Here is a 17,885-nt window from a genome sequence, read left to right as displayed (position 1 = left end):
GAAACGACAATCAGGTAAAAAGCATGTACTGACACTAGGTATCTCTAAAAGTTGTATTGAACCACGATTAATACAAATGTTTATAACTTAATATTACAGCCCCTGGTTTGCATTGCATTTAAACATTTTACAACATGTGATGAACAGATTACAGCCCAGATTTTCACATTTTATGATTTTAGATCACTGAATCACACATCTGTCATAAGTCTGCGGCACCACTGCACAGCCAGTGTTGACATCGCCGCAGATTGTGGAGGATTTTGGTTTCCCGTCTTCACATTTGCTGGATCCGTCAGGGTCCAAAATGTCCTGCAGTATGTCTTTGCTTTCACTAGGGGGCAGGTTGTAGAAGAAGTACAGGGGTGCCATTTGAATGTACCTATGGGGACAAACAGAAATTACATATAAAAAAGATGAAAAACAAGTACGAATATGGTTAATAATTTATTTATTTTTATTTAAAAAAAAAACACGTAAATTTAAAGAGGATTACAAAAAGCAATTTTTTTTGGCAATAACAAAAACAATCAAAACATGTTTGTCACCAGTGTGGTGCATGGAAACATAATCCATGAGAATGTCATTCTAATCTCTTCGCATGCATGTCATATTGAAAAGAGCTGGAAAAAGGGAAAGACTTACACTTGAGGGGAAATTTCAGAGACGGTTTTCATGCAGTTGTTCTCCGACAGGGTGTACTCGTGGAACACAACCCACTCGGGCAACCCCAGCTTGTGCGACTGAGCCCCGTAGCCGGACAGGGGATGCACCTGGGCCACGTGCTTGTGCGTCAGAATTAAGTAGTTTCCTGATCCGTCCACATCTCGAGCGATCTGCGAATCGGAAACATACACCGCACACGTCAGTACAGTTGAATAATGGCAACTCCCTTAATATTGACATTTTGGTTTCCACATACCTGCATGAAGAAACCGGCCAGCAGAGCTCTTTTGATGTTGTGGGTGTTGGTCTTGGTTCCAAAGAAGGGCTCGGAGATGGGAAGCTCGATCCTGTTCAAGGTGTCGGTCAACTCGGATCTGATGGCCTCAGCTTTCTTCAGGGCGGAATGATCAAGGAAATAGTCCTGGCACCACTTTTCTGCGGTGAAGTCTGTAGTAGGAGTGGAGTATTATTTATACAAGTCAGAAATAGGGCAACAGTTTAAGTCATGAAACTGATCTGGTCAGACACCTTGCACCTTGGCCCATAAAGTAAAACTAAAAACATTAAAAAAATAACTTCTATCTCTTATTTTAGAACTCAAAGTACATCAGCGTGTTTGATCAAGTTGATGGACTTGCACAATTCTTGCACTTATTGTAAGTGTCAGCAAAAATAATGTAATGTAAAAAATAAACATTTAAATGAGGTCCATAAGTGTCTAATATAATTAAACTATTTTAATTGTTATCTTAATTTTTAATCCCCAACTACAAACAATGTGACCGGATTTAAATGGTGACAGGTTGTAAATTATTAATTTAAAAAAGGGGTAATACGATTTACTTAAACCCACTATGTCAAGTAAAATTACCCTTAAATTAATATTGCAAAAACATCTAAATGTTTTATTTGACAGTATTTTATACATTACATTTTCTTTCATTTATTTAAAAAGGTGAACCACTGTGAGAAAGTTTTTATTTATTCTTAATATTCTCTCTTTTTTTGTTTTTAATTCCTTGTAAAAAGAAATGTAAAGCATGTTCAAAGTATCCTGCCTTGATATGATGGCACTAGGTTCTACTTTACACACGTTGAACTTGTTTGGCTTTCTTACTACCGCGAGGAACAGAGTGATAAACACTGCAGGTGCTACGCTATATAGCAGCATGCTTGAACATATAGCACTTCAGTGAGAGTCGATCAATCCTGTTCCCCTAATGTGTCTTACATTGTTCCCTCTGGCTTTGTTTAAAGGCATTGTAGATGTTGATCAGGGTGAAGTGATCTCCATCAGGGTGCTGGAACTTCCTGTGACACTGGACTGCCTCGTGGGTCATGCCAGCAGGTGGCTCCAGGAAGCAGCTTGACGCTAAAAGACAAGGACACAACAAGGTCAACATGCCTGAGACCAGCCACTCTCACCGAAGACCATCTGGTTCGCTGTCTGGGAGAAACTGCAGCCTCCTACGTCTGCAAATGAGCTCCTACAACGGTGTCCATCTGGTGAATCCAAGTTGGAACACGTGGTACCTGAAAGCATCGCTGCGATCGTCAACATCTCGCTCACGCAGTCAAACTCGCAGGACGCCAGCAGCGCTTTGGCCATCTGAGGGTCCAGAGGGATCTCAGACATTATGATGCCGATCTCGGACAAGTTGCCGTCATCATCTAAAGCTGCGAGGTAATCAAGCTCCTCCAACGCCTGCATGAGACCCTCCGGATCTGTGACGAGGAACGAAAAGGCTCGAGTTTGATATGACCGGAGTATCATGAATCAAAAGAGAGAATCATTTTTATATGTGGAATTTGAAAATGCCCAATGTAGTTAACTGGCAGGCTCCCACTGCCCTTCAGTGGTAGTTTCCAAAAAAGGACACTATGGCAGATGCTAAAAAACATAGACTATTTATAAGAAGTGGTCGAAGTCACTGATAAATAAATCAAGTGAAAAGTAGGATCCTTTTCTCATAGACTTCTATGCGATCAGAGTTATTTTTGCAACCTCTCTTTTTGGAGTCGCCCCCTAATTTGCTATTAGAAAGAAAGCTTGTAGTTTAACGGTACTTTGGCATTGGCTTCACTTTTCGGACCTGGAGGTTGCTCCCTGCTGAAATGCCAACACCAATGTATGCCTTAATAATTTGATGCTGCTTTAAATCACTTAAAATCCCTCCACTTGATATGTTAATTATATACAGTATACATACATAAGGTCAAGTAACTTCCGTGCCACATTGTGCAAGAATATGGAGATATTACAGTACATTTGGCGCGTCCTTCCTCTTCATTGTACTTGTCTGGTGCTGCCCCAACGAGACATGTTGTGTAATCGTTAATGAGCTGGCCTCTTTTAGCCTGTTCTGTTCATGTTAGGGGTGGTTAGAGCTCAGACAATAGTTAGTAGCAGGGTCCTGTCAGCTCAGCTAAATCATGGCTGACTAGGCCCAAACAGCTACACAGAGCAAATTCATTTGTGCTTCCTCTCGCCAAAAGTACCCCTCCCGCATCCACCTCACTGCCTGTGTTTTAGGGTGGAAGAGAAATGTCGTCTGTGGGAACCATCAACCTCAGAATAAAAATGCTTATTCAATGATAACGTGCAATGACCACGAGCAGTGACCACGAGCAGGCTACGTCACCTGGTCTGTCGATGAAATCACACTGTCCAAGGCCGGCTATCTCCATCCTTTTTAGGAAGAGCACCGTTGGAGTAATGTTGGACTCCAAGATCTGTGGGGAGTTCTCAACGGGAAGCTGGCTGTCTTTTTGATACAGGCAGAAACATTTACCTAAGAAATAAATTCAGTTAAAGCACAAATAAGACACTTAATTGTGGTTTTACATGAAGTTATTTGATGCAAAGTTGGACATTATTTATCAAAGTATTGTCTGTCAGACACACCTGTTGGTCCAGACAGCCGCCTGCGTATGTCTGCCTGATACTGACTGATGGGTTGAAGAACCTCCGAATTAGCTCTTATTCTTGGATTGTACACCTACAAAAGATCCAACCACATGCCAATAAATAATCAGTATATTACTCATTTAAAGTAGACATGTTTGGTTGGGGGGGGGACAAACCATCTTCTTCTGAACTCCAGTGTCGATGACAAAGTTGACAGACTCTGTGGCCCAGCACATGTCCTCCCCCTGTTTGGTCGAGAGGAAAACCCTCCTGGACCTCTCGGCGCCTGGCTGCTCAGGCGGTAGCCCTCCCTGGCGGGGGCACAGCACCACAGGAACCATCCGGCCCAGCTCCGCTCCCAGCCTGGTGCCTTCTCTCTGGAGGATGCTGTGGGCGCAACGGACCTCCTGCAGAAGATGCAACAAGCAAAAGAAAAATGTACTTAAGCAATGTCACTTTCGCTGCGATCAAACCACTCCTTAAAAAAAAACAATCTCTTACATCTGCTGAGGCAAAAAACACAACAACATCTCCGTCCTCTTTGGTTCGATGGATCTCCAGCGCCAATCTCAGCGCTGAGAAGAAGTAGTCTTTGTTGCCGCCGTTGCTGTGGACCACCTCTGCGGGAGACGAGGCCTCCAGGCGGATGAGCGGGACGCCATCGTAGTGGCTCATCAGCTTGTCGGTCGCGGGTGGGACGGCCAGGACCACCACTCTGAGCTCAGGCCTCTGCAGCAGGATGTCCTTGAGGAGACCCAGTAGTATGTCCGTGCTGACCGTCCTTTCGTGGGCCTGGTCGATGATGATCACCCCGTAGTGCTCCAGAAAAGGGTCCGACATCATCTCCCTCAGCAGCATATGGTCGGTGCAGTACCTGAGTGGGTGAACGCCATCAGAGGAGTTAAAAGCCATTATAATGCGAAACCATCCATCCACAATGTGATCGAGGAGCACCGGAAAGAAGAAGGAAAGATTATGAGTGGTATTAACGCGTCGTTCTGCTGCTGGCTGCGAAATAGACGGACTACACCGACCTCAGAACAGTGTCGGAGGAGCAGCAGTTCTCCAGAGGGATGGTGTAGCCCACTTCATGGCCTATGTTGACGTCCATTTCGTCGGCCACGCGCAGGGCCAGATCCACAGCGCACTGTCTGTTGGTCTGCGTGCACACAACCATGCCGTGCTGGTACTGGGCAGAGAGACACACCTCTGCACACCACTGAGGGATCTGAAAGAGAACATACACGTTTCACACTTCATTGTATGTCTTGAAAGACTCTGCACCACTTTTTATTATTCACATAGACTCAGTTTCCAGTGGAGAGCATCCTGTCAGGGTTGCACCAATAGCTTTTGTCGAAGCACAAAACAAACAGTGACGGGAGATATCCTATGGCATTATCGCTAATAATGCAAAATTGCTTTGGCAGCATGAGGCGGCTCCAGCGGATCAGGGCTTAGCAGCAGGAGGTCCCCTAACACACCTGCTGGAGCCTTTGTGAAGCATGACTGTCAGGCTGGAGCTCGGACAGCCATGACAGTGACACAACAGCTTCTGCTGAGCTGGGCAGCCTGTTCACAGGAGCGCACACAATGACACTCACATGTCAAAGTGAGGGGGGAAATAAATCCACGCCACAGGAATCTAAAGTGTAAAATGTGTTACTGTTCAGCGGATAAAGATGGCAATGCTGGGAAGTAAACAACTCAATTTATACATGTTTTAATAAAATTATGGGGAGTGCAAGACTCACAAATTGAGTTATGCTTTGTTATTTAAGTCCAGAATGAAGGACGTCATAAATGTCCCAGAGCAGAAAAAAGGATGGAGAAGTAAAAAGGAGATCCACTGTTACTCTTATACCAGTTTGCATGTGACCATGTTGAGGCATTTAAAAAAAATCCTTTCTTTATTCGTTAAAGAAAGACACTTCAATCCTTTTCACCCTTCTTTCCTAATAAAACGTGCATATTATTGGACCATGCATACCTGAGTACTCCTCCCAGTCTTCGCGGTCCCAGACACGATAACCAGTTGGTTGTTTACCAGCGCATCTTCAAACTCGCAGCGGACCTTCCACACGGACAGCGTCTTCCTCTCTTTGAGCAGTTTGTAATAACGTGAGGAAAATGGCAATCCATCGAATTGGTTTAACTCCAGATCATCTCCAAATCCAAATGGATCTTCCGCAGGGCATTCCTCACTTGCAGGGCGAACGTCTGGCTCCGCTGAGTCTTTTTCATCAGACATGACACAAATGTGTTTCCTACCTCTCCGGCTACGGCTCCATTTCGGTTTGTTTTTTAATTATCGGATCGATTAAAAAAAGAATCGGTTTCCGTAAAACATATTATCTCTTCGCGAAATCGGACAGAGCATGTCATAAATGAGCAGAGAATATCTCTACTCGGCTTCTCGATTGCTAAAATGATATTTTTTAAGCTGTTAAGAGTTTGGAGTTGTTCTGGTGGAGGCTGCCTGACTCGCAGTGCGCACCCGGCGCGTAATTTCTCTCCGGCGTGGCGTCGCACGTGTTTTGATTTGCGCAAAGCTTCACACTCTCCACTGAGCAATATGCCTGCTGTCATAAGCTCCTGATCATCCCGAATAATCACAAGTAAATACCGAGGATTGTGACGCTAATATTACATCCAAAATGTGCGTCAAAATATCTTCCCTTTATATGTTTACAAGTCGTTTCAATGCTTATCAATTAATGAGTGTAACGTCTGTAGTGGTCAGTTCGTATGGAAGCTCATTTTGACACATAGAAATATATAAATTCACAGGTTCATTCAGTTTTTACTCCTTATAATTACTACATTCCATTTACTATATTCCTATACATATGACAAGCCATACATATGAGATAGCATAGTATAGAACATTCTATATAGTAAAGATAATGTTTTATCTAAAAAACAAACATAATAAATAAAACAACTATTTTGTTGTTGTTGAAATGGGCTTTTATAAAACCGTAAATGCTGTTTTGTAATTGATGACTTTTTTTTTTTACTAGATGTGAAACATGTAATACTCTTCAGTGACCTGCTGCAGTCTGTAGCGTCTCCACAAGGAGGAGCTGTTCTTCATTCTCAGTCCAGTTCAACACACGTTGACTTAAATTAATTTATCTTCGACTTAACCACTAAACAAGACTAAATGTCTCAAGTCAAGAGTCTGTAAACATGTCTGATAGTTACCAAAAATGCACAGATATGTTAACGATGTCAATCACACCAAATAATAAGCATTACACACAGGATTTAGGCAACCTACATGTGTCATTTTTGTTTATTATATTTTACTTTTGGCCTTTGCATCCCAGCCTCCTCCCTTTTTTTGACAAATAAAAATCTCCAGCTGCAACCTTGTGACTATAGATGATGTTGGCTGATCTTCTCATTTGTGTGTCCCTGTTATTGTGTGGACCTGCTTATTGTTTAGAAAACAACAACATTATTTTAATCACACAAACACACTTACAGAGACCTCTAGTGTCGGTAAAATCAGAAATAAGTCTTTGTATTCTTACAAACGAGTGAAGAGTGACGGTGCCATTGTGTGTGCACGTATGTTTTCTAAGGGCTTTTAACATAGAAATAATAGTTGTTTCTCTGCTATAATATATTTTTTCATAAGGCACCACTCTTGCTGAAAACATGCATACTGCGTAAAAGAAAAATCACAAAGATCAATAAAAAAAAATTCTCAAGTGTTTGCAAAACTGTTACTAATACTGCATGAGTGTTAAAAAACAACAACGACCAGAAACAGACACTTTAAGTGTTTTCTTTACATATGATGTATCAAACAATCATTGTATAAAAAAAGCATTCTCCATGGAAATGTGTTCACCTGTAACACAACATAAAAGGAACATATGGACACACCATAGTCAGGTGACAGGACTCAAATACTGTCTATTAGTACATGGACACATAGCATTGAAAAGCAAAGGAAACAAAGCACTGCATGTAAAACTAGTGCATTATTAAAAAGATAACCATATCAAAAGTAACAAAAGTTCAAAGTCACTTTTCAGCCTACATATTGGTGAACGAGAGCTGTGCTTAAAGGAAAAGTTGCTCAGTGTGAATGTATAGGCAAACATGTTCAATTACCACAAATACAATGTATGTAGGATTGTGTTATATTGGCTCATCCCATTAGCCAAATTAAAAAGGTAAAAAAATAGAAAATGAATAACCGCCACACAGTTTTGGATGCCGCTTCATTTCAGTGGCCTAGAAATGTGTCCTTGTCGAGCGAATCGGTCCATTTCCCGTCACAGAAAAACATGGCTAGAAATCCACAAGTGGAACGCCGCAGCCAGAATGCTCCCATGCGAGTCCCTCCATGACCACAGCTTTAAGAAAGTCCTCAGTGAGTCTGTGATTTATTCACAGACTTTCACACAGAGTCCTCGGTGTAGACAGGCACACAAGGAAATGTCAAAAAACACACATGACCTTTCAGCAGAGCAATATTTCAGAGACGTTCGCTCTCTCTCGGAGGAATGAATGCTTCCTTGATCTCGCCTCATTTTAGATCCATGTTCAGTTCATACCTCAGAACCCGGATCCCTCAACTGAGCCTCCTGGGTCTTGTTAAGGAAATGGAGGTGGCAAATCAGTGACATTTCCCAAATCGACTTGTCACCTTCCCGAAATATAAATGCAGAGGAAACAGACTTGGATTTCTGCTGTCCGTGAAAACGACCAGCCCCTCTTCCCCGATTGCAGAGCGGTTGCAGCAACATGCCTTTTTCTTTTTCTGTAGTTGTTTCAAGCCTCATCAGATTGACGCAAAGGTGCTACGGAGAGCATTGCCCTACAAGAAAACCCCCATTGGATCTCACAAGTGTTATCTGTTCTCATCTGTCATTGCACGCCACTCTTCAACCCTTCCTGTAGTATCCAGAACAACACCATCATGTAAAGCGTTCCCTCCATTAAAACATATTTCATATGTTCTGCCAACAGAATTTCACAAATTGGCTTAAAAAAAAAAACATTGTGAAACCGACGCAAGCAACAAATACAACATTTGAAGTTGCTACCGTGTAGTAAAAGTGTCTGGCAACAGTGCACCTGGTGGCAATAAATACAGAATATAAATACTTTACATGTACCTGAGCGCACACTTGTAGCACCATTCAGGGACAGAGCACCAAAAGGGACACGGCAGAGCTCCTGATTCAAAACTCAGAGAAGCCGCCATCTTTTTTTAAGGTTTTCAGAGTTTTCATAGTGCAAATTCTTGTAGTGTCTCCTCGCAACATCGTCCTTTTGGGCCAAAGTCTCAGCTGCTGTATTTGACGTTGGCAATTATGCAAGGCTTTGGTAGTGTTGGTGGCTGCTTGGGAGTGGGTCTAGAGAAGGGAGAAGAGGGATACAAATAATATTTCAGCGAGTGATACTGGCCTCAGTGTTTTTTATTTTTATTTACATGAATACGGAGAAGGTCGGAACTCACCTGTTGGGGTGCGGGACAGGGCGCACAGGTCTGGGCACACCAGGTGTTGGGACAGGGCCAAGAGCAGAAGCGGGCCCTTGGATCACAGAGGAACTTCGACCCAGACGAGAGCTCCTTGGATCGGCAGGAAGGGGTTTCTGAGGAGGACTGGGCTTCTCCAACTCCTGACAAAAAAAACAGACACATAGAAATAATAACTGAAAGTGTCCACCAGGTGGCACTCACAGCTCAGGTCCTCCTCTTCCTCTCAGGTGCCCAGGGCAGCCCTGCCCATGCAACTTGCCATGAGAGGAAGAGTCATGTGGCTTTAATCATCTCTAGAAGACTGACATCATGATGAAGGCCTGCTACCTAGCCCCCATCTGGTCTCCATTCACATCCTCCTCCTCCTCCTCTTCTTCTTCTTCTTCTTGGTTGCAGAGAAACCTTCTCAAACATCACCAAACAACCATGGAATCAGATTCAAACCATCATTCATGAACACATAAAAACTACATGCCGTCAGTGAAGTATCTCATGCAGTATATGTCCCTGCACTATTGAAGTACTGCTACTAATTCATCTCATTAACAGCCAGTACCGTCGTGCAATGGGGCCAACTGGAGCTCCATCCAAAAATATCAGAGCAGTACCAAAATGGTAGTAAAGTGAGATGCAGACAAAAGAAAAGAGCATGCCTGATAAGGTGATTAGTCACAAAATAACACTTGGAATAACTAAACTCTCCCACCAGACAATGCTTCCGGGCCCCCAGCAGAGAGCTTTCTCTCTGGATTGGTAATGAAAAGGCTCTGTCAACGCCTCGGAGCTGCCAAACAGCTGCTAAAGATACTGTTGGTGATTTCTGCTGCCAACAGGCGTCACTTTCAGTTTCACACGTTGACATTAAATAGGAGCAGCTGAGTGGGAACATCTACTTCCTGAAGTCGAAACGGTGCCAGGAGCTGCTGCACTACAGGTGTAGGGCAGGCAAGACATTTTGGTAAACTACAGGGAGCTCCTTCTTTAAACGGATGTTTCTATTTGAATGCAAAGCACACAATAAGCCTGGAAGTATTCTGTATTATGCAAAAGTTAAGTGTTACCATGACTATTAATGCCCACTGTCCCTGATTAATAGTCTAAACAATATGTAAGTATTGCATGAAAACACATCTATCAGTGAAACTTGAAAGGTGTATATTGTGTGTATAGTTATGTTGTGTCATTTCATTTGAGTCTTATTTTTATCTCCTTTTGTTCTCCGTCGTTTTAATCTCGAGCTGCTGTAACAGGTGAATTTCCCCGATGTGGGATGAATACAGTTCTCATCTCGTCTTAATTGTGCCAGGCTCTTTATGGAATTTCTTTATGCCATTATATGATGCCACAACGTGTCGTCCCTCAAGAACAGGCTTGTGTTTTGAAGCCAGACCTCCTCTGTGACCCCGCCATTAATCTGGACAAGACTGGAATGTCATTATCTGTTTAACACACCTCTAATTAGCGTGACACTGCGGCATCGCTTTGACCTCAGCTCCCCTGTGGCATCATTTTCACTGCTGTCCTTAAAGGATGGAACTCATTGCTGATTTCTTCATCCGCATCTTGTCCACTACTTATTTTCTCTTTCTTTAAGGGCTGCAACTAACTTGTAGTTGGTGATACTTTCCCAAAAAATTTCTGGAAATGTATGCACAATTTTTCCACAGGCCAAGGTGACATTTTCAGATTGCTCGCTTTTTCCGTCAAGCTCTCTAAAACCAAAAGGTATTCAATTTGCAACGATATAAAACTATAACCCAGCAACTCCAAAAGGTTGAGAGGCTGGAACCAGCAAATGTTCTTAGTTTCTGCCTGAAAAAGACCTTTAAAAATGTATTAATTATATATAATTAATCAACTTGTTCCCTCAAGCCTCCCCTTGTCCCTTGATCACTTTGTCTTTCTGTCTTCTGGATCCACTCTCTCTCTCGCTCTCTCTCGCTCTCTCTCTGACTCACTTGCCCACAGGGTACAAGTCAAACCGGATTAAAGCAAATAAAAGTCTTTGAGAATCACTGAGTGAGAGGGATTTAATACCAGGAACTTCTGGCTTTCTCTTCCCCTCAACTTTGACAGTCTGCAATGCCATAACTAAACTCCATGGAATATTGGTGGCAGCAAATTTAATATCACCCTGTGATATTTGGACATACTTGCTCACTCCAGTTTGCTGTTTCATCTTCTCTGTCTACCCCCTCCACATGTCTGGCTCCATTTGCCTTATTTATGCTGTGGTTTGTATTGTAGAATTGAAGTCTTGCTTCGATGACGCTAGCTCCCCGGTTAACCTCGTTATTTTACGAGACAGTACATTACTGTCAACATGCGTATACTTTTATAGGATGGGAAAGAACCGTGAAAACGGTTGACATCATGACACCCGTCTGCAGGTGCAGCGAACAACATCATTTCCCTGGTTAGGTATTATGGGTATTAAGACAGAGTGGAGAAATTCAATTCCGTGACATCATCAAATATAATGTATCCAAGTGAGGGAACAGGGAACTCACTCACCATGACCATCCTGCAGGAGTTAAGGCGGGACGCACTTCGAAAGGACGCCCCCCTCGGTGCGACGTGGATGTGAGGTGGAGGCAGCGGGGGTCTCGCCAGCCCGGGGCCAGGAGAGAGGGTCAGGGTGAGAGACAGAGGAACAGGGTGGCTGAGGTGAACCGGGGGGCACTGGGGAAGTCTGCGCAGGCTGTGGGACGGGTAAGGGGCCGGTGGGAGCGCTGCCTCTGGCCCTCGGTGATGAGGCTGCAGAAAGATGAAAGGCAGACCCAGAACAGTCAAGAGGGTGCTTCATCTAAAAGCAGAAAGAAGAGACGGAGGAGAAACCTCCTGCTTCTGATCAGAAACAGTCATGTTCACCTCCTCCTCTTCCTCTGAACGCTCTTCCTGATGCTGTCAAAGATAAAGTGTAAATCAAACGCTCACACCCGCCGGCTCACTATTCCCCAACTCCCCTTCAGCTAACCTATCAAAGGGAAAGACCAATACTGTGCCACAAGCGCCCGCTTGGCCTCATTCAAAAAGGTGCACCCAGCTAAAGAGCCCACACACACTCTCACCAAGAAGAGCCAAAATATGAGTCTTCCTAGTATTTAGACCTGGCCAGATGTGTGCGCGGCTCCAAGAACACACAATGTAACACATACAAAAGCGCGCACACATGCGGCAGTTTAACACAGCTCCCGACAACTGGAAAATGACCTCACTTGCACTGTGCTTACATCAAACAGCCTTACATCCTTTCTCCTCTTACCGTTGATCTCAAATGAAAACCACATGCTCCGAACAGAAAACACCAATATCATGGTAATGCACAGCATATTGCCTCACTCGTGTGGCAACAAATGTCAATTCTGACACAGCTCCTCTTTCTGCTCCCCTAACTCAATCGATCCCAGGTCTCCTCCCATTACAGAGCATGTCAGGGCAGTAATGGAGTAGTTAAGGCATACTGTGCTGTAGACACACAGGTCATTACAGCAAAAACTGAAATAATCCTGCACTGTCTCAAGTAAGCCGCCGCATCAACATTCCCCATGTAAGAGACGGGACAGATAAATCAATTTCTCTCCTAACAGGCAGTTGTTAATGACAAGAAATGTATTGTGAACACACTGCTCACCACTGACTCCATTATCGCTACCTCCTCCACATGTCCACGTAGAGTGGGATGATTTAATTGGATTTGAATGAGCTGCCATTTGTGTGAAAACCACACGTCAATCCCGCTGAGCACTATTTCTGCTAACGAAACAGCTGCGGCATTCCAGGAGGAATATTGTCCGGCGGGTGATCCTCCGTTGTGTTAGGGATCAGACACCGTACTAAAGTCCGTCTGCAGGAGATGTCTATCTGTGTGTTTTGTAGACGTGTGACCTAAGTGACCTTGAAGATGGCGGCGCTGTGCGGCGGAGGCGGGGCCGGTCGGGACGGAGACGCCGTGCTCGATGGCGGCGGCTGGTTCGGAGCCGATGGGCCGCTGATTGCAGCGCTTACTGATCTGGAATTTAAAGAGGAAATTATCTGGAATTATACACTTTATTATATTGATCACACGTCAGTTACAGTGGTAATGTATTTCTAATCTGAAAATCCAAAATAAGTAAAAAAAGTGTTCCCAATCAGCAGAATCGGACACAGATTTATTTGACTATTTATTAATGCTGTTACATTGAAAAAGAAAGTCAATTAAATAAATCATATTCTGAAAACGCACCTGAGCTTCTCAATTGGGTTCTTTTTGCTGGTGAAGAGCAGGCCCAGTAGAGCTTTCCTCTTGATGCAGACGATCAGAACAGCTCCCAGGACGGTGAGGAGAGCCACCAGTATTCCCACTGTCAGACTCCCAGCGTCTGCTCAGAAACACACACGGAAACCTCAGGAGGTCTCAGAGACAGAAGTCTTGTAGCACGACGCGTGACAGCCAGACTGCATCTGTCAACATCTCTGCAGACTTGTGATAATATAAATCGTCATATTCTGTAGATATTCGAGGTCAGTTTAACAAATATTGTCTGTAAGAAGTGAGAAGCGTCCGGTGGTCTGTTCCTCAAGGTTCACACGCCTCAGCACCACAACACTCGCACCTGTTTATCAGATTACTGACATTAGGGAAGCAGACTGGTCGTTGCACGTTCCAGCCTTGTGGGAAAAGACGAGGACACGATTCTCCTCCTTCTAGACGGGTTAGAGCCAATTAAATGCTAGATGTTCATGACGAAAAACGGTGTATTAAAGAGACGACCTTCCGGCTGTTCGGGGTGTTTTTTGGACGGTCAACCTGCGTGTTGACTGGACGACTCAGGCGTCCAATAATTATTACGCGCTAACACTTTGTCTATTCATTTTTGATGTTGATAGTCAGATATCCGACTCATACGTTCCAGACAAAAGACCGATAACATGACGAGAATAAAGCTAGAATAAAACAAGCCATTCAATATACTCGAGTTGACTCACGTGCTAATCTGATGGGGCCGCTGTCCAAACTCCCTCCGAAACCCGCCTTGTCACAGAAGGGAGGCGCCCAGTGAGCCTCGCAGTGACAGTTCTTGTTGTTGTTGCACACCTGCAGCATATTAAAAAGGACAATTAACTGTTAGATGAGGCAGAACTTCACTAATCAGCTTGTCATTTTTTTTATGCTGCGTTTGACTATTTGCCCACACTCCTTTAATATTTAAATATGCAGCTGTGCTTTTTGCTTAAGTTGTTAAATGACGAATCAATTAACAAAACTATTGTTTATTAATGATCTGACTGCGTTAGGATGCTCCATGTGCTGCATGGTGTAAGGCAGAGTTAACCACCAGCCAGCACCACAAGGCTCCACATGGAAAAGATTAAAAACCACAGCAGGGATTTTTGCCTCATTCTACTTTTTTTTTTTCTTCTCTCTCTTCTCTCTCTTTTGTCTTCCTGCCCTGCAGAGAGGAGGAATGGTACCGTCTAAGAGGATTCCCCAGCTTGGTAACATAGAGCAGGCGAGGGCAACATCTTGATCTAAACTCGACATGCGGGGGTGCAACATCTTTTTATTCATGCGAGTAAAACAGTCCTCGGAGCTTTATAGATACGTCTTAATTGAAACTAGACAAACAAATATGACCGTATAATATCTGCAGAGGTTTCATTTTAAGAAAACTGTTCCCTCTGTAGCTTTGATGGCATTTTACCAGTCACAGCCAAAAGCCTTTGGGACCTACCAGTGAATTTAAGGGCAATATCACACAGCCACATATTTCATCTCAAACAGGACCACCCATAGACATTTGATGGGTTGTATTTGAGAAAAAGCCAATATCCATGCTCCCCAGCTCAAAGTCAAACTGCGTGTCATTGCTCCCAGCGTTAGCCCAAATAAAGCCTGGCCTTCAGATTTCAACACAGTTTTTGGGGACAAGGACGACTGCAGAGCGTATGATGAATGGCATTTAAAGCGGAGCACAAATGAAGCCATTACATCTAATTGATTGAGCCTTTCAGCAACCAGAATGATTGATTGCAAGGCATTGTAATGGCTCCCTACCCACCGTATACTGTTTTACTTATTTTTTTAACACGTTACCGCCAAAAGGAGCTTCTGTGTGAGGGAGGAATGGGAAACAACTGGGAGTGGTTGGAGAGAGACAGCCATCACATCAGGTCCTCGCATCTCTAAACCAGGATGAAAGGTGCAGGACTCACCCCTCGGCTGCTGCACTTGGCCGAGCACGCATGCACACCGAAGACACTGACGTTCTGGCACTGACGATTCAGACACATCTGAAGCAGACAGAGACATTAAAAATTGACAATGTGAGCTCAAAGAGCAGATTCAGTTATACTCTAAAGCTTTAATCTTTTAAAAAGAGAAAATATCCAGCTTTCGGGTTCTTTTCATTCAAACCACTTCAGCTAGAAAACAGCATGGCATGAAATATAATAATACAAGAATACGTTGAGGCGGCTTTTTAAAAGTTATATGATGTGGACAGTGGACTTTGGGCTCCTTTAAAAAGGCGCCACGCCCAAATATATAACGTGGAGATGAACTTGGCAGCACCGGGCTCTGAGAGTAATGACAGAACCCTCGACAGATGAGGGCAGAGGCTGGATCCTCTTCCAGGGGGGAGGCTCATAGAGAAGTAATTTAGACTAAATGGAGCCACTGTATCATTGAGGTGACCAATGTCTGAATTGATGAGCATTTAAAGATGCCAAAAAGACTGAATAATGGTCAATCGATTTAGTGTCTGTGAGGCGGTGCGAGTCTGAAATGACAAAATGACACACCCTGAAGAACTCCTTAGAAAGTCTTAGTCATGGCGCGTCACGCCACATCACTTTTTCCACTCTTTATTTCCCAGCATTCGGGCAACATCGCTATATTGTGTTTTCAGAGAGTCTTAGAAATCGCTAGCATTGTTATTCAGCAGTTGTGGGAAAGGTATTTCAATGCTTCACTTCAAAGGGAATAAAATCAAGTGTGTCATTTTATGTCTCTTTCTTTGTTTATTAATCTTTCAAATGTAAAGCACATTGAGTTCCTCTGTAATAAAATGTGCTTTATAAATAAATCGCCTGCCAAATCTAAAAATAATGCTCACAGGCTCATATGTACAGTTAACCGGTTTTGGGTTGCAGTAATTTGGAAGATGGAGGACGCAATCTGCAGTCCTCATTCTGTGCTGAAATGCATTGTAAAATCACTCTTTGTGCTCAACAGGGAATTACTGTCCAGGAAACACCAAGAGGTTCTAAAAAGACATACAGTCTTTATATTTCTTTTAGATGTTCACGACGAGTACTAAAAGGAATGACTACAGCAACCAATAGGCCATTTTATATGGGAATGTTAGTATTGTTTGAAGAACCTGTCCTTTAAGTTAAAAAAAGATGAGTTCACAGTCAAAACCAAGATTAATCTATTTAACTTTAGACTTTTTTAACACTCTTGTTTTTTATTGATATATTCATTCAAATGTATTCGTTATGCTTTTATTATTATTATTATTATTATTATTATTATTATATGTACTTATATTACATTACATTATATGACATTTTCATTTAGCTGATGCTTTTCTCCAAAGTACAATTTCTTCAAGAAAGCCAAACTACAGTGTAAGTGCCACTAAAGTGCTACTTTCTTTATATATTCTATTATTTGTAACTGTGACAAACAGATACATGTATTGGAGTAAATGAAACAAGTAACAGGAAATGGAATGTGTACAAGTACCTTTACATTGTACGTGAGTAAATGTAGCCTACTGCTTTCCACCAGTGCTCATGAACCATTGAACGCATTGGTTTGTGTGTCTACTGGCTGTATATATTTAAGCATCACAGGCCTCAGCTCTCACCAGTCCATCTCCACACTTGGTCCCCGTCAGGACCAGGCCGGGGTCGGGCATGTCGTCCCCCAGGTAGACGTGCGTTCCTCTGCACAGTATCCTTCCTCCTTCCTGCATGGGGATGTTTGTCTCTATGGAAACAGCGTTGGTACCAATCACCGGGCGGCTAGCTCCTCCTTGACACTGGATTTTGCCACATTTAGCATCTCTGTAAACAGAATGAACAACAGGGAGAATAACAATGTGATAATTGAATAACGTGTCACGGTTTTCCCAAATGTGTTTATAAGCAATTATTTTCTATTTCTATTTATTTCTCTCACGCTTGCTGTCCAATTAGAGAAAGTGCAGAAGAGGCAGCTGATTTGTGCTGTTTTCAGACCACAACTTGAAATATTATATATTTCACCAAGTGACTCTGGTGACTCTGTAACCTTCAATTAGGGCTGGAGCTAACGAGTATTTCCATCATTTGATGTGGCTGTTTTTTTTTTTGCATTTGTAGGACAGCACATTCCAAGTTTTAAGAGCCTGATGTAACATCTTCAAATTACTTATTCTGACTGATAAACAGTCAAATACCCAAATCATGCAATTTAGAATGATTAAAAACCGGGGAAGTGGATGGAACTAGTTTGTCATTTTTGCTTCTTTATTTTTTAAATTGGCCTATTTTCAGTTTCAGCAGCTTATACAATCATATTGACAATATTGCAAACTGTTTTTTTTCCTTCTAGTTCTAGTTTTTCTTTCCAGCTGTGTGTATATGGGATATCAATAATTTAACAAAATAAAAATACGTATAAAATCCTTTCAGCTTTAGTATTAATTGTACAACAGAGGTTCAAACATAAAAAATATATAAAAAACATTAGCATTTTTGCTTTTTAAACAATTAATTGATGGCTCAGCTAATTTATTTTTAAATGTTTGGCCGCTTTTTGCCTTTATTTGA

General features: G+C 42.8%; 2 protein-coding genes across 2 annotated transcripts in view; both read right to left on the bottom strand.

Moving 5' to 3' along the window:
• Nucleotides 1–183: 183 nt before the first annotated feature.
• Nucleotides 184–5,825, bottom strand: dhx32a (DEAH (Asp-Glu-Ala-His) box polypeptide 32a; the record flags this gene model as incomplete). Its single annotated transcript, XM_079237310.1, has 11 exons — nucleotides 184–382; nucleotides 646–836; nucleotides 923–1,113; nucleotides 1,898–2,038; nucleotides 2,200–2,391; nucleotides 3,309–3,458; nucleotides 3,572–3,665; nucleotides 3,751–3,981; nucleotides 4,076–4,448; nucleotides 4,609–4,802; nucleotides 5,565–5,825. 11 exons carry the CDS (start codon nucleotides 5,823–5,825, stop codon nucleotides 184–186), a joined length of 2,217 nt encoding a protein of 738 aa, XP_079093436.1.
• A 2,998-nt stretch (nucleotides 5,826–8,823) lies between these two features.
• adam12a (ADAM metallopeptidase domain 12a) overlaps nucleotides 8,824–17,885 on the bottom strand; it is a gene marked incomplete at its 5' end in the record, with an annotated part of 66,100 nt that continues 57,038 nt past the window's right edge. The window contains 8 exons of the mRNA XM_079214518.1: nucleotides 8,824–8,952; nucleotides 9,057–9,220; nucleotides 11,595–11,837; nucleotides 12,978–13,092; nucleotides 13,309–13,444; nucleotides 14,052–14,160; nucleotides 15,279–15,356; nucleotides 16,940–17,138. Coding sequence (XP_079070644.1) covers nucleotides 8,883–8,952; nucleotides 9,057–9,220; nucleotides 11,595–11,837; nucleotides 12,978–13,092; nucleotides 13,309–13,444; nucleotides 14,052–14,160; nucleotides 15,279–15,356; nucleotides 16,940–17,138 — 1,114 coding nt within the window. The 3' untranslated portion in view covers nucleotides 8,824–8,882. The remainder of the gene's footprint in view (nucleotides 8,953–9,056; nucleotides 9,221–11,594; nucleotides 11,838–12,977; nucleotides 13,093–13,308; nucleotides 13,445–14,051; nucleotides 14,161–15,278; nucleotides 15,357–16,939; nucleotides 17,139–17,885) is intronic.

Source organism: Taurulus bubalis (genome assembly GCF_910589615.1).
Source record: "Taurulus bubalis genome assembly, chromosome: 2".
NCBI classification, from domain to species: domain Eukaryota; kingdom Metazoa; phylum Chordata; class Actinopteri; order Perciformes; family Cottidae; genus Taurulus; species Taurulus bubalis.
The sequence above is the reverse complement of the archived record's forward strand: the minus strand, read 5'-3'. Positions and strand labels throughout refer to the sequence as shown.